The sequence below is a fragment of the Herpailurus yagouaroundi genome, unplaced genomic scaffold (assembly GCF_014898765.1).
Source record: "Herpailurus yagouaroundi ecotype Mexico unplaced genomic scaffold, PumYag 217, whole genome shotgun sequence".
NCBI lineage: Eukaryota > Metazoa > Chordata > Mammalia > Carnivora > Felidae > Herpailurus > Herpailurus yagouaroundi.
In genome coordinates this window covers 6,032,403-6,058,955 of record NW_024412448.1, presented here as the reverse complement: position 1 = coordinate 6,058,955, position 26,553 = coordinate 6,032,403, and the positions used below count along the sequence as shown (strand labels likewise).

Below are 26,553 nucleotides of genomic sequence, written 5' to 3'. Positions count from 1 at the left end.
CTTGGGAGGTGGCCTCGCGACAAGCCCTGCCTCCAGGCCCGGGGGCAGTGCATGGGAGGCGGTGGGGCGGGCACAGAGGAGGGGGCAGGAGGAGTTTAGGTTCCAGGTGCTTCACGGGCCTTTGGGTAGGTGCCGGAGCCTGTGGCCTCTGAACCCCTCCACGGAAGGGTGCGTGTTACCCTGACCTTTGTGCGGTCTTCTTGCGCCGATGCCCAGCTCTGAGTCCTCCCACCCACCAGGCAGAGTCCCTCCTTTGGAGCGCGTGCCCGCCCCAGGTGTGGGCTCACAGGACAGGGACCGGCCGCAGGCCGGATCCGCACGCGGGCAGGGAGCCGCCGGGCGCGGGCGAGGGGCCAGCAACCGCTGCTGGGTCTGTATTGACTGGACCCGGGGGCCGGCCGGCCAGCCTTGGAAAGCTGGTGCGGCGCCCGCAGGCCAAAGTCCAAGACAGAACAGAGTCCCCTAGAGTGGAAGGGCAAGCTAACACCTGCACCGCCTGACATCACGGCAACCCTCACACGTGCCTCCTTGTTCCCATTTTCCAAGAGTTAAGGGGAGACGTTTACCACAGTGAGTTTTATAACCACCGAAGCCATTTGTACGTGAGAAACGAGTAGCCCCTGCTTCCAAAGCTTGTCTGTGGGGCTCCGCTTGTCTGTGGGCATGGCTCACACAGGCCCCGGCTGTGTGTCCCCGGCACTGCCAGACCCTCAGTGGACAGACCCGGGAGGAGGGCCTCCTTCTGCTCAAGGGCTAATAAAGGGTGGCCGCTGCTCCCGCTCACTGCTCTTTTTTTAAAAGTGTTTACTTATTTTCTCTTTTTGTAATTTTTTTTTTTTATGTTTATTCATTTTTGAGAGACAGAGGGAGACAGAGCATGAGCGGGGAAGGGGCAGAGAGAGAGGGAGACACAGAATGGGAAGCAGGCTCCAGGGTCCGAGCTGTCAGCACAGAGCCCGACGCGGGGCTCGAACCCACAAACTGTGAGATCATGACCCGAGCTGCAGTGGGACGCTCAACCACTGAGCTGCCCGGTGCCCCTGCCCCTGCTCGCTCCTACCCCTGCCCCTGCCTGCAACCCCAGCCCCGACGGACCAACTTGCATTTGAGCCAACTTGCAGGCTTGACGAGCTCCTGTGGATTCTCAGCGAACACAGGTGCCTGTGCGTGTGCGTGCGTGTGCGTGTGTGCATGTGTGCCCAGGTGAGGACTCGTGGGGTCCCTGATCCGTGCAGGGGATGGACCCACCAGCTCCAAGGAGCGGTGACCAGACTTGAGCTTGAGCGCAGAGAACTTCAAGATTCGCTTTCCTGGAACTTCGGGATTCGCTTTCCTGGAAGAGGCTTCCTGCCGGTTTCCTGTTTTCTTTAGAATGACCGGCTAGTGAAGTGCTTTCTAATAAAGGTAGAATAAATGACCACCAAGCAGGTCGTAAACACTTTCTGTGAATTTGGGGCAGTTCCCGGCTCCACAGTGACTTCCCCTAATTAGGCGTTTCCCTTTCTAGGCCCTGGGTGTGGATCCTGGAGCCCCATTGGGGCAGCCTCCTCCCCACCCCCGCCGGCTCCGCCCTCGCCCTCAGCCGCCCGGCCGGGCAGACTCCTCTGGCTCGGTGCGCACAGGAGCCGCCGCCTGCGCAGGGAGCCAGGGTGCAGGTAAGGGCTCGGAGAGCCCCGGGGCCGAGGACGCGGGGTGCACTTCCGGTGGAGGGTACGGGATACGTGTTGGGATGGACACACTGGGGGATGGAGATCCGGGAGCGCGGGGCGCCGGGACCCTCACCCACAGACAGGTGGCCCCGAGCGTCCCGCCAGAGTCTGTGGGCCAGGCGGCCAGGGGGCAAAGGGTGTGGCACAGGGGGAGAGAGGAGGGGGGCTACAGGTCACCGTGGGACCGCCTCCCTGCGGGGCACCCCCAGGCTCAGCTTTTGAGGGGGCAGGGAGTCCGGTCGCGGGTGTCCACTGACTCGGGACAGAACATCCTCCTCCCCCTGCCCCATTCACGCCCAGGCCCGGCAGGGCGGCACTCGTGCTCCCCCAGACTCACACTTACACGTGTGTGCACTCACGCTCATGGACTCACGCGCCCATGATACCCACACACGTTCGCACACACAGCAGTAAAACAGAAAAGAGCCACCGCCTAAGACTTCCTTGCCCAAGAGGCGATGTTGTGCCCCAGAAGCCCAGAGATGAGCCTGTTCCCCGGGGTGAGTTTTCTAGCGGCCCCTCCGCAAGCCCACCCCCCGCACGCACCTGTGGTTTGGCCACAGCGGCGAGCTCTATGCGGTGCCTCACCCCCTGCTGGTTAATAACCTGCAGCTGAAAACCACTTTCCAGACCTGTGGCTAGAGGACCCAGAGCCCCTGAGAGGCCCTCCTGTCCCTGGGGACCCTGGGGACGGTGACAGAGTGGGTTGGGGGCACACGTGCTTCTGGCCCCTGCAGTCAGGGCGGTGTCTCACTGGGCTGGTGGTGGGGACGAGGCTTCTTGGCACAGGTGTCTTGTGAGCCCGGCGGGAGACAGCCAAGCAGAGGGGAGGTGGAAAGTGTTTGCCGGCCTAGGCCCCGGGCTTGCAGGACTTTACTGCCCGGCTGGGGACCCCTCCCGGCCACGGCTGCAAGGACCATGATGCCGGCAGAAGCACCTGGCCCCGGGCGCTCCCTCCCCCCCCCCCCCCGGGGGGGGGGGGGGGGGGGGGGCCCCCCCCCCCCCCCCCCCCCCCCCGCCCCGTCTCCCCAGGTGATTAGTCACCTCCCTTGCAGTGTTGGTGAAAGGCAGGCCAGGTCAGCATTGTGCACAGACACCGAAGTACGTGCGGGGGTCACTGCACCCCCGCAGCTGGGGAGAAAGCGGCAGCAGGCGCTGCGGGAGCGGGGGACCCCCGTGCACCCGGCCCGCCAACAGACCCGGCTCCCAGTTCCCCTCTTCCCAAAGGGGGACGAGTTGCTGACAGCGCTGACAGAAGCAGGCATTTCCCAAATCGCGTCAGTGACTCCTAGGTGCGGATAGCTCTTGAGCCTGTGAATCATTCCTGGAAGGGGCCCCGCGGACACCGGTGCTGTGACTCCTGTGTCAGTATGTAGGTGCCGCCGTGAGGCTACGTCTGTCGGCCCCGGGCCCCACACCCAGTCTCCCTGCACCGCGCCAAGCGTCCGCCCCCTTCCCTGTCTCCTTCCCAGTCTCCTTCCCTGTCACCCTCTCTCTCCGGTTTTCTGTCCTTCGCCACGGTGGTGGCAGGTGAGAGGGCTCAGGCAGAGCGAGTGGGGCTGCCACATTTGATTTCAGAAAATGAGTCCTTTTTTACGTGTAAGCACGTCCCAAATATTGCATGGAACACAGACTCCAAAATGGGGGGTTGCGTATCCGAGGTTCAAGTGTGACGGGGGGTCCGTATTGTGCCTGGCAAGCCCAGAGAGCTGCCCGTCTCACCAGGGAGAAGTTTCTCCGGATAAATTCCCCGGAACAACCGAACGTTGCTGCGCACGGGGCGGCACCACCGATGCCACGAAACCCGGGCCTGGCTGCTCTTGCAACCAAATGCACAACGGCCACCGGGGGTGGGGTCAGTCAGGGGCCGGAGGAAGAGGGCGCAGCCACCACTGGGCAGGAGGAGCTCGGCCCAGGGACTGCGGCTGCCCTCGGGGGCCTCCAGGACCCGGTCACTGAGGCCTGGAGGCCCAGATGGCCTCCCCGGTGGCGAGTTTTGCTGACCGGGGTGCCGCTCTCGCTCTGGGTAAGGGCTGCTGTCCAGAGATGGCCAGGCCTGGGCTCCGCTCCTCACACGAGTGGACAAACGGGCAGAGCCAGCATACCAGGGGGCAGGAGTTAGAAATGGCATTGTTCAGTAGGTTAAGCGTCCGACTTCAGCTCAGGCCTCGATCTTGCAGTTCATGAGTTCAAGCCCCCCTTCTGGCTCTCTGCTGTCAGCACAGAGCCCGCTTTGGATCCTCTGTCTTCCTCTCTCTCTCTGCCCCTCCCAGCTGGTGCTCTCTTTCTCTCTCTTTCAAAAAATAAATAAACATAAAAAAAAAAAAAAAAAAGCAACAGCGTTCTGTGGGGCCTCTGCTGCCTTTGGCTCTGTGCCCAGAGAGCAGCCCGCTGTGATCGTGCCCTGAAGTGCAAAGTCCCCAGAAGCACATCCAAACCGCACTCAGATGACCCCTGACCTCCCAGTAAAGACGGGATTCCCCGGAGCAGGAGTGCCAGGAGGGGTGCAGCGGTGCAATGAACGGCGAGGGGGACCCCTGCCTGCCAGACGCGGCTCCCTGCCCTGCCCTCTGACCGCTGGACTGTTCTGAGGGTAGGCAGCCGAGACGGGCTCTGTCCTCACAGATAAGCCTGAGGTTCAGCGTTGGCATCTGTGCCTTGAGCCTGGCTCAGATCTATGCCCAGGTCCAAAAGGAAGGGGCAATGATCAGTAGAAAAAGTCAGGTGGGGCCCAGGACAGCTGTGGGACCCCAGAAGGTTCAGGGTGGCAGGATGTGCAAGAGAACAATGGAAGCTTGCCCCCCTCTCCGGTCCAGCTCTTTTTTTCTTTAAAAAAAAATTTTTTTAACGTTTATTTATTTTTGAGACATAGAGAGACACAGCATGGACGGGGGAGGGTCAGAGAGAGGGAGACACAGAATCTGAAACAGGCTCCAGGCTCTGAGCTGTCAGCACAGAGTCCGACGCGGGGCTCGAACTCACAGATCGCGAGATCATGACCTGAGCCGAAGTCGGCCACGTAACCGACTGAGCCACCCAGGCTCCCCTCTTTTCTTTTTTGTAAATCGGCTCCACACCCAACATGGGGCTTGAACTCACGGCCCTGAGTATAATAGTTGCAGCTCTACCAACTGAGCCAGGCGTCCCTAGTCCGGCTCTTTTCTTTTCTGGCAGGTTTTCCTGTGCTCCTATAAGGTGGAAATTTGTGTCTGTGTTTTTCAGATTTAGTTCGAGTATATTAAGACTTGTCCATGGTCCTGGAGGTCTGCCCCAAAGCTGGAGGGCTCCTGATCCCCCGGCTCTGTCCCCTGGTGTCAGGGCCCAGCAGAGCTCTGCAGCCACTCGAGAGATCGCTCTGCACCATTGAAGGACCCTGACCCTCCAGGCACCTGGCCTGGACTGGGGGTGGGAGCGGGGAGGACAGGCCCTCTCGTTCTGAACGACACTCGCTGACATGTAGCCCCGGCCTAACGGGAAGCCGCCTCCTCTTCCAGTCCACGCTCTTTCCCGCCAGGGATTGGAGGTGCCCTAAGCAGCTGTTCTCAGCCCGGAGCACGCAGACCACCCACAGCCCAGCCTTGCCCAACTGGTCTCCCCCAGCCCCTCAGCTCTGCTCCCAGGCCCAAGCCCTCTTAGACAAATAACCCAGGACCCGTAGGGCAGGCCTGGGTACTGATGATTATTTTTGACCCTCTGGTGGCTCCAACGTGCTCCCATGTAGAAACCTGGCTCTGAGTGTCACTGGGGGTGGGGATCGGGGGGTCATTGAGGGGACTGCTCAGGACAGTCACAGCCTAGATGACCCCCTGCCTGCCTCAGTAGCAGATGAGACTGCCCCAACTCAAGTCCAGCACCAGCTCAGGGACAAAGGCCTTGGGAGCGAAGCAGGCACTGTGCCTTCTTCTTCACCAGGAGGGGCCTGGTCTGTCTCATGTGTTGACCCACAGACTGTCACAGCGACATCTGGGCTGGCTCAGACACTGCCACCCAGCACCACAGGGGTTGTGACAGAGGACGTGACACCAGCCAAGGTGGGCACAGTTTGGAGGTGAAAAGGGGTGCAGCCCAAGTGTCCCCTTCTCCCCTGCCTGGAACCAGGGGATTTCATGGAGAGTCAGGACCTCTCCCAGCAAAAGGAGAGTGTGAAGAGTGGCTGAGAGGTGACTGCGGGTGAGGGGAGGGCCCTCAGAGCCTGGGGGAGGGGTCACAGGTCACAGGAGCGGGGGCTGGGCCCCAGGAGGAGAAGCCTGGAGCCCCAGCCAGTGCCCATCTGGGAGCCTTGCCCTCTGGGGGCACAAGCTCCAGCCTCCCCGGAGGACACAACAGAGGACGCCAGGTGCTGGTAGGGAATCCGTGATGCTTCCTGGCTTGTTTTGTAACCGGTTAATTGTGATTAGAAAACGCATGTGTAAATAGCACACCTAATGATGATGTGTGTTTCTCAAGGTGAGGCTAAAATAGATAAGATTTTAAAATTAGTCAATGTAAAATGATTGTTAGGATTTGAGAGTACGAGGTGCATTAAAAACGGCAGAGGCTGGCGGGGTCGGCCCTGGCTGGTGGGCTTCCCTCAGTGCTTCCCAGGGTGGCCAGGCAGGGACTGCACCCCATGTCCCCAGGAGGCCGTGCCCTGGGGGCGGGAGGTGACCACCCCCCACCGCAGCTGGCTCATGTGACCGGGACGGCCGCCTGCCTTTCACTTTCCTTTTGCTTGTCAACATGCCCACTCCCTTCCAAAGTCCAGTGTGGCAGGCAGCACGTTTTACACGAACATGCCTTTGTTGAAGTGACCCCCTCTCCACGTCACCCGGTCCAAGCGAGGACCAGAAGGGAGGCCGGGGGCAGGCCGCTCAGGCCCGCGGGGACTGAGCACCTCCTGTGTGCAGAGCACGTCCGAGGACCTGAGGGAACCGCAGAGGGGGTGTGTGTGCCCGTGTGGGCCTGCGTGTGCATGTGCGTGGGGGTGGGGATGTCACGGGGTGCCGGGGTGACATCACAGAAGACCCCGCGGAGGCGGCGGCTTAGCCGGGCTGGGTGGCCCTGGTTCTGCGTGGAGGGAGGCCGTGGAAGGTGCAGGATTGTGAAAGAAGTTATTTACTTATTCTCAGTCAGCATCCCAGGGAGTTTTCTTACAACTCGAAACGTGACTGTAAACGTATTGGGAAGGATAAACCCCGACAAGAGTCAGGAAGACGTGTGGTGAGGAAGGTTTCGAGGGGAAGGGTCTCCTCCCGGCTACTGCAGACCCTTGGGCACCTCCTGCCTTTCCTGCTAAGTGCTGCAGTCACGCTTGCGGAGCGTGGTGGACGCAAATGCACGTCTGGACAGAGGGCTCAGCGCCATGTCTGTGCTCCGGACATCGGGTGACCACCAGGCCACCAACGGGAGACCCTGCTGCTTGCTCAGCTGCCAAAACGTGGCGCTGGCCTCCGTGTTCTGGGACTGGTTCCGTGTGAATCGTCCACGCTGCGTTCAGGACACCTGCCCGCTAGCTAGGGTGCGCCTTCACTTATCCCTGCGGGGTCGGAGCCGGGATCGAGGAGCTGTCCTCCCCTGGAGTGCGTCCTCTCACCTGCAGCCAGAGGAGAGCACGGCCTGCCGCCTCCCACCCCCAAGACAGGGACCCCGACCCACAAGGAGCACCAGGGAAGGGTGGGCACTAAAGCCCATGCTGAGGTCAGCCAGTGGCAGCAAAGAGCCGTGTGCGTCCACCGATGGCCGAGAGGCAAACGTGGTGTCCCCTGAGGCCAAGGGATCGTCCGGAGGCCACTGGGAGGGAAGCCCAGTCCCCACGGACTGTAGTTAAAGATGGAAACCCTGGGGGCCTGAGGCTTCCTGCAAGCTTGGGCCAGAGGCCACGCAACACGGGGTGACTCTTCTGCTGGCTCCTGTGGCGCAGCCTGGTGTCAGGGATCAGACAGCGCCCAGGCAGAGGTCTCCCTCGGGAGACACAGAGGGCCCTGGCTAGGGGACCCGGGCAGACCACCGGGACCAGCAAGCACACCCGTGGGCCATTGGGCACCATTTTGTGTCTCCTAATTTAAGAAAATCCATGTCGGGTGGAGGGGAAGGAAAAAGAAGGAAAATTTGTGTTCTGCAATTTAAGAAAAGTTATTTTGTAAAATTACTAGGGGGCCGCCTGGGGGGCTCAGGCGGTAAAGTTGTCAGCTCAGGTCCTGATCTCACGGATCATGGAGCCCCGAGTGGGCTCTGTGCCGACAGCTCAGAGCCTGGAGCCTGCTTCCTATTCTGTGTCTCCCTCTCTGCCCCTCCCTCGCTCACACTCTGTCTCTTTCTCTCTCCCAAAAGTAAATAAACGTTAAAAAAAAAAAAAAATACTTGGGAAAAACTTTCGCAGATCTTATCTGAGGTGCCTGGAAAAAGCCCCAGCATGCGAAGTTTCGACACCTCTTTCTAAAACCTTCCATTCACACAAGCAACGTCTGATGGTAATGAGCTGTTCGAGCCTGATCACCACGATTGCTGACTGCTGATGGGCAGCAAAACCAAAAAAGGACTGCCCCTGGATAGTTTCCAGGGGTGAAATCTCCACGTCTGCACGTTATGCAGAACAGATTCGGGCAGGTTTGGGACGGCCACCCTTATGCACCCATCAACAAATTCCAGTTCCAAGAAGACAGCTGATCACGTTATGCTAATGGACTTGTGGGGGACAGACCCGTAAGGAAAAATACAGAGAGAGCAAGACAGAAACCGCCTTCCAGGTTGACATCAGCTGACAAAGCACCCGGAAAGTTGTGGGTTGGTAGCGTCATGGCCCGAGGACAGATGCTGGATGGAGGAGACGGGTGTGCCCCTCAGTGGACGCCTCGGGCACAGCCCACTGTCCTGCAAGAAAGCAGAGTTGGACCCAGTCACGTGTCACTTGCAAAATGGCTTTGAGATGATTCATGATTCAAACGTGGAAGTCGGTCCAGTTTGGCCATCCATGGATCCCCCCCCCCGGGAGGCCTCTGTAAGAGGACACTTCAAACAGATAACACTTAAATTTTTTTTGACGTTTATTCATTTTTGAGAGCAAGAGTGTGAATAGTGAAGAGACAGAGAGAGAGGGAGACACAGAATCCGAAGCAGGCTCCAGGCTCCGAGCTGCCGGCACAGAGCCCGACGCGGGGCTCGAACCCACGAACCGTGAGATCATGACCTGAGCCGAAATCAGACGCTTAACTGACTGAGCCACCCAGGCACCCCCAGACAACACTTTTTAAATGAAACCTCGAAGCTTTCAAGGAAAGGACAGAATGACATAAACGTGTGGCGTCCCGTTATTCCAGAAATAACCAAGGGAGAAATAATCGAGCAGGAACACCTTTGCCTCACAGATGACAGTTTGTTTCCTTAAAACACAAGTCTTGCAAACGCATAAAGAGAAGACCCCAACGAAGATGGGCAGAGTTTGCTAAGGTGGGGGCACCACGGAAACCCAGAGGGGAGCCGGGCTGGGGTGGTCCCGGCAGCAGGGGCCCCAGCGGGGGTGGGGCGGGGGGGGTGTGCCTCACAGAGCCCCGAAATCCAGGGCAGGGGCCTGGGGGAGCGTGAGGCGAGGTCTTCCCAAAGGGCCCTGCTGGGTGAGACCCAGATGCAGAGTAATGGACATGACCCCACACGCTCCCCCCGCACCCTGGTTTGTGCAGGATTGTCGGGGTCGGGAGAAAGCAGGGCGCGTGCGGCTGCGGGCTCGGGGCAGGGGACGGTGGGAGTGTCCTGGGGCGACCGTGATGGTCGTGATGGTGAAATTATGAAACGTGGAAGTTTGGGGTTCGAGAGCAAACGGCTAAGAAAGAATTCTTGAGACATTTTTGGTGCAAAAGGGTGGTTTTACTGAAGCACGGGGACAGGACCCGTGGACAGAAAGAGCTGCATTGGGTTGTGAGGAGTGACTGATTCTACACTTTTTAATCGGGGTTGGGGGCGGGGGGGTGGGTAGGGATAGCGTCTGTCCTCCAAGAATTTGGAGCAAGGCTTTCGGGACCTTGCGGGGCTACTGTTAAGGTCACTGTTAGTGTTCAATGAAACATAAACGTTAAGGCACTAGGGCAGCCTCGAGCTTCTGGAGCAAGGGCACACGCTGTGTGTCTCAGGGATCGGTGGCTGGAAGGAGATTTAATTCTGGCGACCTTCCTCTTGCCTTTGTTTCCCTCATCAGTAACAAAGGACTACAAACTGGGGGTTCAAGACAACACAAGTGTATTTTCTCACAGTGCTGGAGATCGGAAACCCAAAACCCACACTCCCTCCTGGGCTCCAGTCGAGGATCCTTCCTGGTCTCTTCCAGCTTCTGGTGGCTCGGGAATGTTCCTGGGCCAGTGGCTGCACTTGTCTCTGCCCCCGTCGTCCTGCCGTGTTCTCCCTGCGTGTCTCCGTCTCTGTCCAGATTTTCCTCATCTTCTGAGGACACGAATCGTATTGGATTCAGAGCTCACCCGACTCCAGTGCACTCTCATCCTACGTAGTTAGGTCTGCAGAGACCCTATACCCAAACGAGGTCACGTTCACAGGTTGTGGGCAGACGTGACTTTTGGGGGCCGCCATTCACCCGGTCCCCACAGTGAGAGGGGGGTCGGGGAGGGAGGGCCGGGGCAGGGGCCGTCTATGAGGAAGGATCTCCTCCAACAGGATTCCGCCTACGCGAAGTCGTGTGTGTGTGTGTGCTCGTACACGCACGAGAGCACACGCGGATGATGGGCTCGGAGACACCACGGCTCCTCCCGGGGCGAGTCTTTCAGGGGTTCTTTCTTCCTCACCTTCTCTCTGCCACTTGCCCTTGCTTTGCGAACGTGGTGTGTGTGTAATGACTTGAAGAGAAGCCCTACTTGCCACGGAAGTTAAACTGGAAATAAGTTTGGAAAAAGCACACGCAGGTAGCCGGAGAGGCAGCACCAGCCCGCACCCAGGCCGCCTGGAAAGGGACCTCTCCTGGTGAGGCCTGCAGGACCCGGCTCCCGGGGAGCCACACCCCTACTGTCCCGGGGCTGGGGCCCAGCCACCAGAAACTGTAGCCTGTTGAACCATCAGAAAGCACGGAAATAAAGCTTCTCTACGTGTGAGGGATGCACAGAGGGGCAGAACAGTGCATCAAAGAGCCAGGGAGCGATGCCCGGGGGCTGGGGAAGGGGACGCAGAACGTGGGGCTGAAGGTGCAGATCAGGGTCAAGGTCCAGGTCAGAGCCGGGTGTGAGCCTTCTGGCACGGCCTGCACCGGAGGGGAGAACGGTGTGCGAGGACCACGGGCAGTTCTGGGCCCTGAACGCTGTTACGTGAAACCAATGCCCGCCCACGGACGGGACACTGCCCGTTGGGTGTTGAGCGGTTGCCTCTAATTCGTGAAACTTAGGAACATGGCTACTAGAACATTCATAAGATGCCAGGCCCCTACAGCACGTTAGCCAAAACCCTCCGTCCAGGAGACTCGGGGTCCGTGTCCTCACAGAGGCCGCTCTGGGCTTGGCACCGGCTCCTGCTCACCGGAGACCAGAGCGCCGGGACTTAAGGGCAGGGGGCTTTGTTGTTGCCGACACATCACACTCGACGCCACCCACCCCAGTGCGGTGTCTGAACGGGGTGTCGGATGGGGGTCCCCAAAGGTGGGTCGGCGGAAGCGGGTGGAAAGAATTCACCGGAGGCGGAACAAAGGAGATGGAGGTTTAGTGGATACGCCGCAGGGGAGCGGCAGGCAGGGCAGGACTGCAGAGGTGAGGCTGTCTGCCGCCAGGCGCCAGGCGGTGGGAGGGGGCCGCTTTTAAAAGGGGAAGGTGAGGAGGTGTGGTGACACACGGGATTCTCCCTCTTTCGGTAACTGTGTCTGGCTGTAAGTAGCCCGTCGGTCAGTTAGGGCCTGTGGATGTTTGGGGGGGGGGGGGCGGGGGTCGCCTGGCGGGCAGGTCTGAATTCAGCCAGGCAGTCGCCATGGCCCTTTCTGCATCCCACCCCTCAAGGCTCTTTCCTGAAAGCGACCTCCACATTCCCTCCAGACACGTCGGCAGTGACAGATCTTTGCACATGGGCGGCCGTCACATCCTCAGCAGCTTCTTCCTGCTGAGCAAGGGGCAGAGAGATGTCCCCACCTACACTTGTCTCCGCGTCAGGGGTTGGCGCAGTTATAGACCAGAGCGTGGTGTTACATAATGTGCTGATGGGCGGTTAGGCGGCCAGGCCCGTGGGATGTGGGGGAGGGGACCCTCCGATGGTGTGGGCTGTTGAACTATCGTTCGTATATGGAATTGCTGGATTCTAGAAGAGACCAGTTTCACAAAGAGACTGACGAGAGGGGGACCAGTAATTAGGAGTCCTAAGAAGGAAAGAAGCCATGAACAGATTTGTTTCCAGGAAAACATCCTGGTGTTACACGGTCCCAGAAGGGGTGAGGATTGTCTTGTGAGAGCAGGACATCAAGGGGGCAGCGGCTCCAGGTAAGTTCTGATTTCCGACCAAGTAACATTCAGAGAGGTCACCCTGAAGAAAAGGTCGAGAATGAAGCCTTGGAATTGGGAGGGAGAAGTCATGAGAGTTTCGAGAGGAAAGCATTCGGGGAGCTTTCTAAGATAATATCACAGGATGACTGATTGCCAGGGAATGAGGATTGGCAGTGGGCCAGATTCATGGGCCTCGAGGCTCAGGTGTGAAGAGGCAGAGATCTCCACCCAGCTCCGGGCTGGACCTGGCAGGAGCTCTTCCTCGTCTGGGGCCAAGGCCGTCTTGATTCTGGGAAGATGGGCCCGTGGGGAGAAGCCGTGGAATGTTACCGCTGACGGGGTGGTCAGGAGAGCCTGATGGGGCCCTGTCCGGACGGCCTGAGTGGCTTTCTGTCCTGCGGGAGACGAATTCGTTAGAAAAACAAGTGCAGTTTTAACGAACTGGGTCTAATCATTTACGTAAGCTCAGCAAGAACAGGGATTGATCGTATAGATCTCTTAAAATCTGCTTTGCTGGAACCTTTCGTAAGGAGTCTAGATTGAACTCTTGGTAGCCTCTCCGGGCCAGAAGCCAAGCCAAATACTTGCCATCAGACCTGCCTGCAATCCCTGAAGATTTGGGCAGATTCCTCTCCACGAGGTCCCCAAAGTATCCTGAGGTTCCTGCACCTTCCAGGAGTGACCTTCTTTACTCAGCTGGCGAGGCTGCTGGGAACTGTCAACAGGCATCTGGCCAACATTTCCAAGGGGCTTGATGGCTCCATGGTTCATAAATCCCACCTTAGTTCCTTAGAGCTCTTTGGTCATATGTGAGTCTATGAATGTCACTCTCAAATATGACGTTCCAGTCAAAGCCTTGGTAAAATAACCAGGGTTCCCAGTGGTGTCCTGTTACAAGGAGACCAGAATCTTATCAAACCTCTGCAAAGATTGTAAGTGCCAAGGAAGAAAGAATGCTCACTGAGAGTTTCTGAGTTTCAGAGGGTTCAGGTAGACAGAAAAGTTAAATGCCTCAGTCTGTTCACAAATGAATACTTTATCACATTTCTGTAAGTCATAAGTATCTTAGGAGAAAGTTTCTTTAATCTAGAAGAACAAACATTAGAGAACCAGCAATGTTTCCAATAAGGGTCAGAAAACCATAATCATCTCTTCAGCTCATTTAGTCCCATATTTCTAATTCTTATTCCGTTTGAATGCAGGTTTTTAGTTCTGGAAACTCTTAACCCCGTTCAAGTTTCATGAAAGATATTGACTACCTGTGTTTGTCAAAAGCCCTTTTTATGAATCTCCTTGAAGACAAAATGTGTTTTGTAAGAGCATCAGAACAACAGCTGTAAAAGACAACACTCAGAAATGGACATTGTTAACCATCTGATATGAGGTTCATTATGATGTAACTCATGAGAAAAGTCAGTTATTTCTGTGACACATAACATCTCAATAATCAGAATATCAAGTGATGACCTTCTACCAGAACATAAAATGCCAAACAAGGCTAAATAGGATTACAGATCAGCAAAGACCTGATAAAGACAAAACTAGAAACTTTGGTTTTCCGGGCAGATAAAGAGAAAACAATGTTGTTTACAATTTGTTGTCAGGAACAGACCAACAATCCAAGGAAACTTGGTCTTTTCGCCAGAAAGCAGAATAGCAGCGGAGTTTTAAAATCCAATCCATTTTAAAAACCTTGGCCACACATAAAATTCACATAAAATTCCTCTCCAAGGATTTCCCTTCATGAACCTTCTACAACTTTTCTTCCGTATTCAGATTTTGTCCCAAGACGTTTCCCTCCAAACAACCAGTCTCATTTAGGACAAAATTACCTTTTACCTTCAACAAAAATGTTTTTCCATTCCTTAGATCTTTCTTACATGGCTCCTACTTTCCTACATACAGAGCTGTTTCCCTTGTTTCCATGAGTCTTAATTACATTTAGCAGAATTCTGCCCTCTTAGAAACCTTAGTCTCCAGTGAAAACTAAATAGCAACCAATTGTGAACTGTTATACCAGAATTCTTCAGATGACAAACTTATGGATACATTTAAGCACAAAGCATGTTTTCCAACAGACCCAAATATCCTTAGTTTCTTTGCAATAAGAAGTCAAAAGCAGATAAATCTTCTGTTCAGTAATCAATGCTTTCGCACTTTATCTTATTTGGAAAAGACCTAGATGTCCGATGAATTCAATCCAGTTTAGCATCCAAACAAAACTTGAAAACGTTCAGATTGCCGAAGACTTTGAAAGTTATCTTAACAGTTACCCATGGGGGCACCTGGGTCGCTCAGTTGGTTGAGTGTCTGACTTTGGCTCAGGTCGTGATCTCGCCGTTCGTGGGTTCGAGCCCCATGTCGGGCTCTGCGCTGACAGCTCAGAGCCTGGAGCCTGCTTCGGATTCTGTGTCTCCCTCTCTCTTTGCCCCTCCCCTGCTCATGCTCATGCTCTCTCTCTCTCTCTCTCAAAAATAAATAAGCATTAAAAAAAATTAAAAACAAACAAAAAACACAATTACCCATGAAAGCTTTGAGGCAGACAAAATTAACCATCATTTTCAGTCATCTTTTTGCTGACAAATTGTGATGGAGATAGCATAGACAGACGTACTTGACCCAAGGAAACCTTGGTAGAATAAAAGTTTCATATTTAATGCTGATAACTCTAAAGACATGCTCTATCTTAATTAAACCAACAAAATTAGTTTAAATACTGAACTGAGTTCCACCTGGGTCCACTTAAAAGTCAATCAGTTTGCTCCCCCTTCTCAGTTTTTACCTGGAGCACCGGTGGGGAAGTCTGAAGGGGGTGGTCTTCACCCCTTGACAGGGAGGGTGGGAGGAGGAGCTGATTTGGGGCCAAGAAGGCAAGCAAGACACATTCTACGGTTTTTGTGGAGGTCGGAGTTTGGGGACAGTGCCGCGAAGGCACGTATGGGACTTGCAGCCGTTTGGAGGAGTTCCGGCAAAGGAGGACAAGCTGGAAAATAAGAAAGAGCTCCGTGGAGGGGCCACACCTCTTCACCTGGGAGTTCGTACTGAGGCCAGGAAGCAAAACAAGGAGATGTTTTTTCCCCAGACGTTGGGGTCAGATGTGTTCCCGTTTTTTTTTTTTTTTTTTTTTTAATTAAAAAAAATTTTTTTTTTTCAACGTTTCTTTATTTTTGGGACTGAGAGAGACAGAGCATGAACGGGGGAGGGGCAGAGAGAGAGGGAGACACAGAATCGGAAACAGGCTCCAGGCTCCGAGCCGTCAGCCCAGAGCCCGAGGCGGGGCTCGAACTCACGGACCGTGAGATCGTGACCTGGCTGAAGTCGGACGCTTAACCGACTGCGCCACCCAGGCGCCCCTATGTTCCCGTTTTTAAGAACACGGCCCGAGGGTGAGTCCGAAGAAAGAGGGGGGGTCCCACGGCGGGAAAGACTGGCTGCCTGTTCCAAAGGGGGGTCCCGCCAAAGGGAATGGAGCCCCAACTCGTGATTTCGGTCAAGCCGTCTGCTGGCCTGGGAAAGCACGGGACCTATACGAGGTGAGCGAGTCTTCTGGAGGCACCCCGCCTCGGAGGGGGGCACAGCAGAGGGTACACCACGGCCTGTCGGGGTGTCTCCCGGCAACGGGGAGGCCCGGGCACCGTTGGGCCAGAACCGGTTGGGAAAACAAGGGGAGGACGCACCACTCAGAGACCTGGGAACAGGCGTGCGCACAGGCCCAGGTGGCGGCTGAGAGCGTCAGCAAAGAGTTCCCACCGAGTCCGTGACGTGCGTGGGTTCGCCCTGGGCAAGCTGCCAATGGTGCTGGGCTTTGGGAACAGACCTGTGGGACAGAGTGAGAAAGCAGAGGAAGCGGCCCTTGGCCCTCGTGGGCCCGGGCAGGCGGGCTTGTTCGCCCTCAGACCTTCAGACCACTTAGGGCCCCCTCCCCCGCTGCCCTGAGACCTTCGGTTGTCTGGGCCGTCTTAGGATCAGGCTGCCAAAGGCCGAAAAGAACAAGGAGAGGAAGGGAAAGGTCCCTCCATGGGGCAAAAGGAAACCCTTCTCCCTTTCAGGCAAGGTGGGGGATGGTCCGGGGTTCGCATCCTCATCGAGGGGTAGCCTCGGCCACAGGTGGTCAGTTCCCCAAGGACCTAGAGTCCATCCACCAGGGAAAGTCCCGAGAGAATCCTGAGAAATCCAGGGAGAGTCCCGGGGGTGGCAAAGTCTCCTCATGCAAGGTTCCCCCAAATGTGGGGGGCACAAAGTCTCCCCGTATGGGCCCCCAAATGTGGGCAACATCAGCTGGAAGCAGGTGGCTGGTCGGGAAGGGTGGGGAGGAATTCACTCGAGGCAGAACAAAGGAGATGGAAGTTTCCTGCATACACCGCAGGGGGGCAGCGGTCAGGGCAGGACCGCAGAGGAGAGGCTGTCTGCCACCAGGCAGCGGGAAGGGACCGCTTTTAAAGGGGGAAGGTGAGGGGTGTCTGGGTGGCTTAGTCGGTTAAGTGTCCAACTCTTGATTTCCACTCCGGCCATGATCTTGTTGTGGTTGTGAGATTGAGCCCTGAGTCCGGCTCTGTGCCCTGCACTCAGCGAGGAGCCTGCTTGGAATTCTCTCTCTTTTGGTAACTGTGCCTAGTCCATTGGTCAGTTGGGGCCTGATATTTTGGGGCGGGTCGCCTGGCGGGCAGGTCTGAATTCAACCGTGTGGTTGCTGTGGTCTTTTCTGTATCCCGTCCCTCAAGCCTGTTTCCTGAAAGCAGCCTCCACGGCCGGGACCCCAGAACCCTGTGTGGATGGAGAGAGAAGGAGCATCCGTCCATCAACCTGGCCTTCTGTCTGTTTCTCCTTGTCTGCCTCTGTGGAGGACAAGCCAGCTCGGGCCAGCCCTTGGCCCATGGGCACACCAGTGACAGGGTCCCCCCGCCCCCCCCAAGAGACAGCTCTGTACAGGTCATGACGATGGGTGACCCACCTTATACTCAGCACATGAGTGAGCCCTGAAGTTCGCAAAGTGCGAGACAGTATTTGGCTCACTGGTTGTAAAAAGTACACGTGACACTAACACGTGAACTCTGCGTGTTCTGCCCATTTCTCTGTAACCCTAAAACCGCTCAAAGACAAATCAGAAAGTCTGTTTTTTTTAAATCAAAAGGTCAACAAACACTCTGGCAAGCGATGTTAAAATACTTTTTTTTTTGTAAATGTTTATTCATTTTTGAGATACAGAACGCAAGCGGCAGAGGGGCACAGAGAGAGAGACCGGGGGTCTGAAGTGGGCTCTGCACTGACAGCAGTGAGCCCCACACGGGGAGCCGTGAGATCATGACCTGAGCCAAAGTCGGACGCTCAACCGACTGAGCCACCCACGTGCCCCTTAACATACTTTTAACTGGGGGCACACAGCTGGCTCGGCCAGTGGACCGTGTGACTCTTGATCTTGGGGTTGTGAGTTCGAGCCCCACGTCGGGTGTAGAGATTACTCAAAAATAAAACCTTTAAATAAATAAGTACTTTTAAACAGTTTAAACTAATCAGGAAAAAGGTCACATTTGATGGAGGCCAGGAGTGTCCACCGTGGGCACCGGCATGATGGGACATGTGAGCCCCGCGTACCAATGGGGATGTGCCGGTCCCACAGGAGGGCTCCTTGGGCCCTTGTTGACAACAGCACGCCCCCTGAGGGGCTCCCAAAAGGAAGCGGCCGCACCCAGCCACGGAAAGCACAAGGGTGGAGAGGGCAGGGGCGTCGGAAGCGGTCTCGGGACGGCGTTCGATCCCAGTGCTGTAGCAGACTCTCCACAGCATCACCCGTTTCCGCAGGGACACGATTGGGCAGGTTTGCACATTTTGTTATAATTATGACGGTGACAGCAGGACTGTCTCCCGGTGACTTCCCTCCTGGCTTGTCCGTGTTGCTCGCGTGTGTGACCGTGGCCAGCACTGCGTGTGTGATAAGGGTACAGAGAAAGGCAGGCTGCGTGGAGAAGATTCAGGCAGGGGCTCTGGCATCGGGGCACAGTGGGTCCCGAAGGAGCTCGGGACCCCTGTCTGTCCCTGGCCAGGCTGCAGCCCGAGAGACCTCTGACCCCGTGTCTTTCCTTCCTCTAGGGAGTGTCCCAAGAACCAATGAGGTTCCCTGCCTCCCTGTGCTGCCTGCCATGCTGTCCTTGACCTTCCTCCTCCTGGTTACCAGGATGCTCTGGCCCATCCTCCCGGCCACCGCCCAGAGTGCTCAGGATGGAAGTAAGTCTCAGGATCCCGTCTTCTGGGGGGTCTGGCAGGGGCGGGGGGAGCAGATCTCCGTCAGGCCCAGGTGGTGACCTACCCCCGAGGCGAGCACCCCTGGGCCGTAATGGGACGAGCCAAGCCCTCCCCCGCCTCCACGGACAGCACACAGTGGTTGCCCGCCCCAGCACCCAGTGACGACCGTCAGAGCACTGGGCAGATGTCCGAGAGCCTGTCCAGTTTCCAGGGAAAGCGCCCTGCTCAGTTAGCGGCAAGTGCTATGGCCGGAGGAGGGACAGCGGGGTGAGGATTTTCTGTCCCAGCTCTGGTCCCCGATCCCCCCTTGGGCCAGCAGCTCCGTTACCACCTGGGAGCTCGTTAGAAATGCAGACTCTCTGGGGCGCCTGGGTGGCTCAGTCGTTTGCGCATCCGACTTCAGCTCAGGTCACGATCTCACGGTCCGTGAGTTCGAGCCCCGCGTCGGGCTCTGTGCTGACAGCTCGGGGCCTGGAGCCTGCTTCCGATTCTGTGTCTCCCTCTCTCTCTGCCCCTCCCCCGTTCATGCTCTGTCTCTGTCTCAAAAATAAATAAACGTTAAAAAAAAAAAATTAAAAAAAAAAAAAAAAGAAATGCAGACTCTCGGGACACGGGCGGCCCTGCAGACTCGGAGCCGTGGGTCCTGCGGGACCTCCCAGCGAGTCCCACCCCACGACCCTAGGTCAGGGCTGTGCGGCGAAATCACCGGAAGGGGCTCGTCAAAGATGCCGGGCCCCAGGCACATCCCACACCCGTGAAACAGAGTCCCCGGCCGCCCTCTGTTCCCCTGACGGTCCTCGAGTCAGCCCCCCATGTGGGCATGGTGATTATTCCTGCAACCTGGGCTCCCGGCCTGGGCTCCCCCCCAACCCAGCAGCCTCTCTGTCGGTGTGGGGGGGGGGCCCTTTCCAGTTGTTCGAATGTTTATCACAGGCGTGTGTCTATGCAGCCCTTTGGTGGTTTTGTAAAGATGGAGAGAAAGCATTTTCCAACCCTTCTGGGGCAAGCACTCTGACGACTGAGGGGACAGCAGGGGTTTTCCAGTCGGGTTCCCGCCACGGACACGCTTGCAGAGGCCCCACTAGCCCCCGCTGGGACACGGGGGATTTCCTGCTGGCTCCCTCGTCCTCTCCCTTGGCCTAGCTGCCCTCACGAGGTACACACCGGTGACTGTGGCCTGTGAGGACCCCGCTGGCCCCGAACGTGCCTGCCTTTCACGAACTCCCACCTCACACACCCTCTCTCTTGTGGGCACCCGAGGCCCCGGGCACACGCCCACACGTGGCACCCGCCACGCCGTGTTGTACTCGGTTAACGGCGCGTCACCGTCTGCTGTCTGCCCATGTGTGTCCGGTCCCTAGAGGGAACTGGTGTGGCGGGATGGGGGGCCTGGCTCATCGCCCTGTGCTGGTACTTGGGGCCCCCGGGGTCAGAGTTCACCCAGATTGCAGGGTGAGGCCGGCGACGAGTGAGTTCATTCCCAGACTCAGCCTTCCCCAGATTGTGGGCTGGTTGCACCGCCAGCAGGGGTGGGGCAGCTGGGTCCAACATGGCTGGGCGGGTGTCCCGCAGGAGCTGGGGACCTTCCTTGTGGAGAGGAGTGTGCCGACTGCGCACTCCTGGCCCAGGAGCTGGGGACGCCGAGGCGGGCCCCAGGGGACACGGAGGCAGCCTTGCACAGGGCCACCACTTCCCAACACTCAGGTGAGTCGGCAGAGCAGTGACACCTGCCTCCCCCTCCCCCCCGAATCTGCCCGCCAGGACGGGATGCCTCAGGCCAGGTGACTCAGCACCCACATGGCCCTCCCCTCGTTTTCACCCCTGTCTTGTTTTCCCACTTGAGACCCGCTCTTCGCTTAGATGTGTCCTCTGCCCCGAGCAGGGCTCCCGTGTCCCCAGGGGCCCTGTCCCATCACTGACTGCCCCCCACCGGCCCCAGGGAGGGTGGTCAGGAACCTCCTGAGGCCCAGCCGTGACCCACGTGTGACCTGTCCCCTGCTCACAGACTGGGACAACCCCTCCTGCACCGAAGGCGTGGTTTCCGTGTCGAGGGGTGAGAGGGCCGTGATGTCCTGCAACATCTCCAACCCCTTCTTGGGCGTCACCGTCTACCTGATTGCCCTTGGGGAGGATTCCCAGCCCCTCTTCAGGGTGACGCCCCCAGGCTGCTTCTGCCGGGGCGAGTGGCAGCTGCAGGTCTGCGGAGGTGTGGCACAGCTGGTGATTCCGAAGGCGAGCGATGCCCAGGCTGGGTGTTACAAGTGGCATCTCCAAGGTCTGCAGAGGAATATTAAAGTCACCACATTGAACGTTTTAGGTGAGCTGTGCTCCTGTTTGGGAGGGCAGTGCTCCCCTTCAGGAGGGCTGTGCTCCTGTTTGGGAGGGCAGTTCAGGGGAGGAGCAGCTCTCTTCCCGGGGCTGGCGGGGGGAGGGGGGGGGGAGGCGGCCCGGGAAGGGCAGGCCAAGGTTCCAACAAAACAAAGCGAAACAACACAAGCCCCTGCCCCCAAAGGCACTGGGCACCTGATCCTGAAGGGGGCTCGGTGTGGGGGGCTGCCCAGTCCAGGGAGCAGGTGGGGCCCCCGATCCGTCCGCTTCTCCAGCCAGACCAGACCCCCCTCTCCCACCACCGCCTTCCCAACACCGGCCCTGCCCCCCCCCCCAACCCTGTTCCACTCCCTCTCCTCACGTTGCTCAAAGTTCGCAGGGCACCGCACCCCTAGCCGGCTCGGATCTGATCACAGCCACCTGAGCTCTGGGGACAGGGGCGGTGAGGGGGCTGGGAACGGTGCCCCCAGCCCGGCCGGCCCCTCCTGGACTCATCTGATACTTGGGGCTGGGGGGGCAGCATCAGGCGCAGAGGCCCAGGACCTGAACCAGACAGGAGTCCTACCCCTCACCTCTTCCTGCGGTAAGTGTTCTTACCTGCGCCCGGGGAGCCCCTCGGGTCCCCCGGGCTGTCCCCGCCCTCTGGGCCTGGCACCCATGCCACCTCCTGCCTACAGGGGTGGTGTCCCCCTTGAGGGTGCACTCCTGGCGGGAGAATAAGTGACTTCCCCGCCCGCTCCCACAGGCCCGCAGATGCCGTGCCCGGGGTGGGCCGAACGCCAGTTCCAGGTGGTGCTCGTGGTCACCGGTGTCAGTGTCGCCCTCGCCATCCTGGTGGTCACCGTGTTAGCCTGGCGCCAACGGCACAGTCCCCTGTACTTGAAGCCCCCAGGGGTCTGAGGCCACCGGCACCGAAACTCACCCCCCAGCAACGGAGCCCCGCGTGTCCCACACCCATCTGGTTGACAGAAGCCCGTGCACCTCACAGAGGTGGCAGACAGGCGCAGGCCCCCCATCCCTGTCTGCTGGCCCGGGACACCTGCTCGGCCCTACGGCCCAGGGGCCAGCTCCCTTCCCCGGGCGGAGGGTGGCCCCAGGTCGCTTCTCTGGCTCCCCACCCCAGCCGCAGGCTCTTCCCCACCTGGGCCCCCGGCAGCTCTCTGGGCTCCCCGACTCTGTGGTCAAAGATGGGAAAAATCTCAAGCTCTAAAACATTCGACCTCAGAGGACCTCTCCCTCCTCTGCCCCATCAGGGCCGGTGGGGTGGGGTTGGGGGTGTACTTCCGGCCTCGGGTGCACAAGGGGCGGCTGCAGCCTCGGAGGCACCCCGCTTTGGGTCTCAGGTTGATCTTGGGCACACCCCTGTCTTTGACCAGGAGCCAGAACAGCTTTGGGGGACCGTCCTGCCGGCAGTCCTGGGGTCAAGCTGAGGGCATAGAGGCCTGAGGTGGGGAGCCAGCCCCGCCTCCACCACTAGGGGGCTCGCCAGTGGGGGCTGGCGACAGGTGACGGCTCTGCCTGACGGCTCTGCCGTAGCACACGGCTCCCCCCTTCTCTCCCCCCCAGCCACAGGGCCCCTCCCCCACCGCCCCTCTGCTGACCCTTCCCCACCCCAAACCCCTTTATGTCAGATGTCTTTCTGATCGCAACTGTATGACTCCATTCAGTGTGTTCTTAAGAGGGACATACAGGCTTTTTCTAAAGTACACGTTCAGTGCTTTGGAAAACACCCATAACACCAATCCTTCAGATGAATAAAACAAACCAATCGAGAAACCATGAAATGACCTGGGAAATACACATTTTTTAAGTGGGGAAAACAAGTCTAAAAGAAGCTGCTTCCTGTCTTCAGGCACTAAAAAGTCCTAGAACATTCAAAAGGAGCAGATATTCGGGTTCCTCCCTCACTGCGGAGAGCCCCACACGGAGGAGGGCCCTGCGTGGCGCCTTGACTGGGGCCCAGACCTACAAGGAAATTCTGGGTCCGGGTCTTTGTGTTCATTTCCTCCTTGCTGCTTGTGTTTTCAAGGGTTTCTCTATGGGATTCTCTCTCCCTCTCTCTTCCCCTCCTCTGCTGTTGCACATAGGTTCTCTCTCTCTCTCTCTCTCTCTCTCTCTCTCTCTCAAATAAATAAATAAATAAATACACTTTAAAAAAAAAAAAGAAAAAAGTGACCAGGGCAATTGGAGCCTGAACCCCAACCCACCCAGGGCACCCCCTTGGCTTTCCCCTGCTCCTGCCCTGAACCTCGAGCCTGCGGAGACAGGAGTGGGTGACCAGTTGTCTGTGAGCACTCAGCAGGACAGTGCCGAAGGGGGAAGGGAGTAAGGATCGCCCCCTCCCAGCCCGGCTCTCAGCACCTCCCCTTGCCCATGGCACCGCCTCCAGAAAGCCCTCCCAGAATGCCTGGACCACCAGTCACAGCCTCCTGGCCTGGCATTGGGGCTTTTGAGGCGGTGCCTCAGAGGTGGTGGCAGGCAGTTGGGTGCTGCAGACAGGAAGAGAGCCGAGAGAGGGGGCCCTGCCTTTCCCTTGTCGCTGGGTCTGTGGTGGGCACGGCGGCGGCAAGCATGGCCCCAGAGTTCCCACTGCTCTTTGAGCTCCTTACACTGGCCTGCACCCTGCTCAGGGCCCTGGCCACCCAAGGTAAGCCCTCCCTGCGTCTCCCACTGCGCTCCCCCCGCCCCCAGGGGGCCCCCCTCTGGGAAGGGGGTGGTCTGGGGACGCTGAGCATGACCTCCCCACCGAGCCCCCCACCCCACTGTTGGTGCCGTCTCGGGGCAGAATCACCGAGGCCTTGGTCTTTTTCTTTACCTAAATGTCTTGGGGAGTCTCTTTTTTGTAATTAGCAAGGCTGCCTTTGTTATGGGAGGATTTTGTCTATTAGTTTGCTTTTTAAAACAGATACATGTGCAAAGTTCTGCAATAGGATGGAAAGATCCGCCACACACGGCAGGGTGGGGAGACTCAGTAGAAAAAAAAAAAAAGAATCTCCAGAATTTAGTTTGCTGAGAAACTGATGTTTGGATTACATCAAAACAGCTCGTGTTTGCACCAGGAAGCTGGTCCTGCTGGGCCCCAGCTGCACAGATGGGGACATTTCTGGGTGTCCCACAGACAGGCAAAGATGCCACCAGGTCTAGGTGCCTGGAAGTGATGGGGAAACTGAGGCAGCCAGAAAGGAAAGAGAGAAGGAGACGGGACAGTCTCTCTGCTGTCTCCACTGTCAGTCAAGAGAGGGAGAAGGTGTAGGGACAGGAGATGCGGTCGGAGCTGCCCACACGGCCCAAAGGTCCCCTGGGCCCCTGTGTGGGGAGAGGTCACAGGCAGCCCAGCCCCCCGGGGCCCCTTCAGCCCTCGAGGACAGCCACGGGGGTGCAGTTACCCCGGAGCTGCTCCGGGGCAAGATGCCTGGCTGTGGTGACATGACAGCCATGGGCTGCCCCGGGGGCACCTCTGTCCCTCCAGCATCCCCTGCAGTGAGGAGGGTCCCTGCCCTTCTGGCCAGGCCAGCGGTGACAGCAGGGGGTCCTTCCTGCAGAGGTGCGGCAGTACCCCCCCTACGCGATTGCCCCCGAGGGGGGCTCCGTCGACATCACCTGCTCCACCAGTGGGTCCCTGTTCGGGGTCTACCTGAAGCAGAGGTGGCCGAGGCCTAGCAGTGTGATTTACTACGAAGACGAGAAGGAGCCCACGGTGGATGAGCAGTTCCGGGGACGCGTTGTCTTCTCGGGGCAGCAGCACAACCTGACGGTCACCGTGCACCGCCTGCAGCCGGCCGACACGGGGGCTTATGCTTGCCAGGCGGTCATGAAGGACGAGGTCTGGGGCCCCGGCACCTTGGTCGTGGTGACAGGTAGGGGACGTGCCTACCCCGGGACCCACTTCCCCTGCCTGCCGGTCAGACCTGGCCCCCCCTGCCTTCGTCTGGGGGCCTTTCCCCGCTGGTGTGAGTTATTCCTTCCGGCGTGAGCCCACTGCCTCCAGGAAGGCCCCGGGTTGCCCATCCCTCCCCCCCCGAGCGCCCCCCCCCCCCCCCCCCGCCCCGTGAGCCCCGAAGGCTCTCTCGATCTCCAAGCCCGCCGCCCGCCCAGTGCCGCTCTCCACTCCTTCCTCAGACAAGCCGCCCGAGGCAGCGGACACGAGCCGGGAGGCCCCGCTGATACACTTTTCCTTCCCTGTGGCCCTGGCGATGGGCTGCTTCTTCATCGGGCTGGCGCTGGGGGCGACGTGTGTGCTGAGGAGGACACAGGTCAGTGTGAACCCCCGGCTTTCACCTGTGTCGCTGTCAGCTGGCTCCTCTGAGAAGCCCCAGGGAAACCCCAGGACCCTGCAGCCCGTCCACCAGGGTCCCTGGGAGGCCCGAGGGCTTAGACGGCAGGGTCCAAGGTGGGGGGTGGGGGGGGGGGTGGGCCAAGAACGGGACCACGAGCAGGGATGGGCGTGGGCCCAGGAGGAAAACACAGCCATGAGAGGAGGGCGGGGGGAGAGGCTCAGAGAGACGGGCGGGCACGCGTGTGAGCGCGAGTGTATGTGCACACGGGTGAGCACTGGTGTGCGTGCAGTGTGTGTGTGTGTGACCCTGCGGGTTGAGATCAGCGTGGGCAGGTGTGAAAGTGCACATCAGGGGTGCCAGGTGCCAGGAAGGGGTCAGCTCTGCCCTGGTCACTCAGCTCTTCGCGGCCGGCGCGCCTTTGCCCCGTCCACGCCTTGGGACAGCGCACCCCCTCCCCAGGCCTCTGAAGCAAGGTCCACTGCCCCCCCACCCCCCGGCCTGGGGCAGCTCCAGGGACCTGGGGGGCTGGCGGGGGCGCCTTGGGAGCTGGCCTCATGCCTGGAAGCCCAGCGGCATCTCCAGGGTCAGTCAAACAGCCCCCGAAGGGGGTGCGCACTGGAGACGGGGGACGCCCCAGAGCGAGCAGGACCCCGGACAGAGAGGAGGGGCTTGTCTTTCAGATCAAGAAACTCTGCCGCCTGAAGGATAAGAACCCGGCGTGCGTGGTGTACGAGGACATGTCCTATGGCAACCGGAACACGGTGTCCATCCCCAACGTGTACCAGTGAGCCCCGCGGGCCCCCCAGGCTGCCTAGGTGCAGCTCGCGGAGGTCCGCCTGACCCGGAGAGGTCGCTCGGGCAGATCCCTGCGGCCGTCGGGCTCCCGGCACCTCCTCCAGGAGGCCTTCCTTGCTTACTTCCTGCCTTGCGGGCTGCCCTGCTCTGCTGGTTCTGACACCTCGGGGCCACCAGGGAGGAAGCCTCTCTGACCTGCTGCCCTTGCCCTCAAACGGCGAGGGGGAGGGGGGCCCCTCTGCAGGATGGACTTGGGCCCTGGGCCTGGGAGAGGGGCAAGAGGGAGGGGTCGCCCAGCCCCTGAAATAAAGCACTTCTTCTCCCCCGTCCCCGACTCCAGCATCTATTCTCAACCAGCTGACAGCCCAGGAGGGGCTGACACCCTCCCCAAACACCTCCTGGGACTTCTGCAGCCTGTGTGACTCTGCGTGACACCTTGAGGAAGGACATGAGCAAGGGGGCCCTTCCCCACTCCAGGCCCAAGGGGGCCCCTGTCACCCTGGGTGGGCTGCAGAAGGGGCAGATCAACCAGGGCCCTCACCCACCCCCTCAGTCCCCTTCACCTGGCCTCACCTGCCTCCATCACACAATGAGGTGGGGGTGGAGGAGGGGCCCGGCAGCAGTGACTCGGGGTCTTAACTAAGAGCCCTTCCCTACGTGCCCTCGTGTTGGGGGGCGATGGGAACTTGGGTATCTAGGTTTGCTCTCGGGTGGGAAACAAGGCACCCCCAGTATGGGTGCGAACCGTGACGTGTCCTCTTAGACTCTGAG

General features: G+C 58.7%; 2 protein-coding genes across 3 annotated transcripts; both read left to right on the top strand.

Annotated features, from left to right (window-relative positions):
• The first annotated feature begins 1,513 nt into the window (after window positions 1-1,513).
• On the top strand, window positions 1,514-22,494 carry SECTM1 (secreted and transmembrane 1). The gene is made up of 6 exons (XM_040456734.1): window positions 1,514-1,655; window positions 18,230-18,364; window positions 19,955-20,086; window positions 20,388-20,699; window positions 21,231-21,293; window positions 21,456-22,494. The coding sequence occupies exons 2-6, from the start codon at window positions 18,280-18,282 to the stop codon at window positions 21,608-21,610; spliced, it is 747 nt and encodes a 248-aa protein (XP_040312668.1). The 5' UTR covers window positions 1,514-1,655; window positions 18,230-18,279; the 3' UTR covers window positions 21,611-22,494.
• A 457-nt stretch (window positions 22,495-22,951) lies between these two features.
• CD7 (CD7 molecule) lies at window positions 22,952-26,111 on the top strand. 2 transcript variants are annotated; one of them, XM_040456733.1, is made up of 4 exons: window positions 22,952-23,357; window positions 24,253-24,567; window positions 24,830-24,963; window positions 25,668-26,111. In XM_040456733.1, the coding sequence occupies exons 1-4, from the start codon at window positions 23,084-23,086 to the stop codon at window positions 25,773-25,775; spliced, it is 831 nt and encodes a 276-aa protein (XP_040312667.1). In that variant the 5' UTR covers window positions 22,952-23,083; the 3' UTR covers window positions 25,776-26,111. The 2 variants fall into 2 exon arrangements, with proteins under 2 accessions (XP_040312667.1, XP_040312666.1); XM_040456732.1 differs by having other exon boundaries at window positions 24,806-24,963.
• Window positions 26,112-26,553: the final 442 nt, after the last annotated feature.

Coding starts and splice junctions, on each gene's coding strand:
- SECTM1 (XM_040456734.1), top strand. CDS start 18,280: ATGCTGTCCTTGACCTTCCTCCTCCTGGTTACCAGGATGCTCTGGCCC. Junction 20,700..21,230: donor CACCACATTGAACGTTTTAG/GTGAGCTGTGCT, acceptor CTGGGGGGGCAG/CATCAGGCGCAGAGGCCCAG. Junction 21,294..21,455: donor ACCCCTCACCTCTTCCTGCG/GTAAGTGTTCTT, acceptor CCGCTCCCACAG/GCCCGCAGATGCCGTGCCCG.
- CD7 (XM_040456732.1), top strand. CDS start 23,084: ATGGCACCGCCTCCAGAAAGCCCTCCCAGAATGCCTGGACCACCAGTC. Junction 24,568..24,805: donor CACCTTGGTCGTGGTGACAG/GTAGGGGACGTG, acceptor CCGCCCGCCCAG/TGCCGCTCTCCACTCCTTCC. Junction 24,964..25,667: donor GTGTGCTGAGGAGGACACAG/GTCAGTGTGAAC, acceptor CTTGTCTTTCAG/ATCAAGAAACTCTGCCGCCT.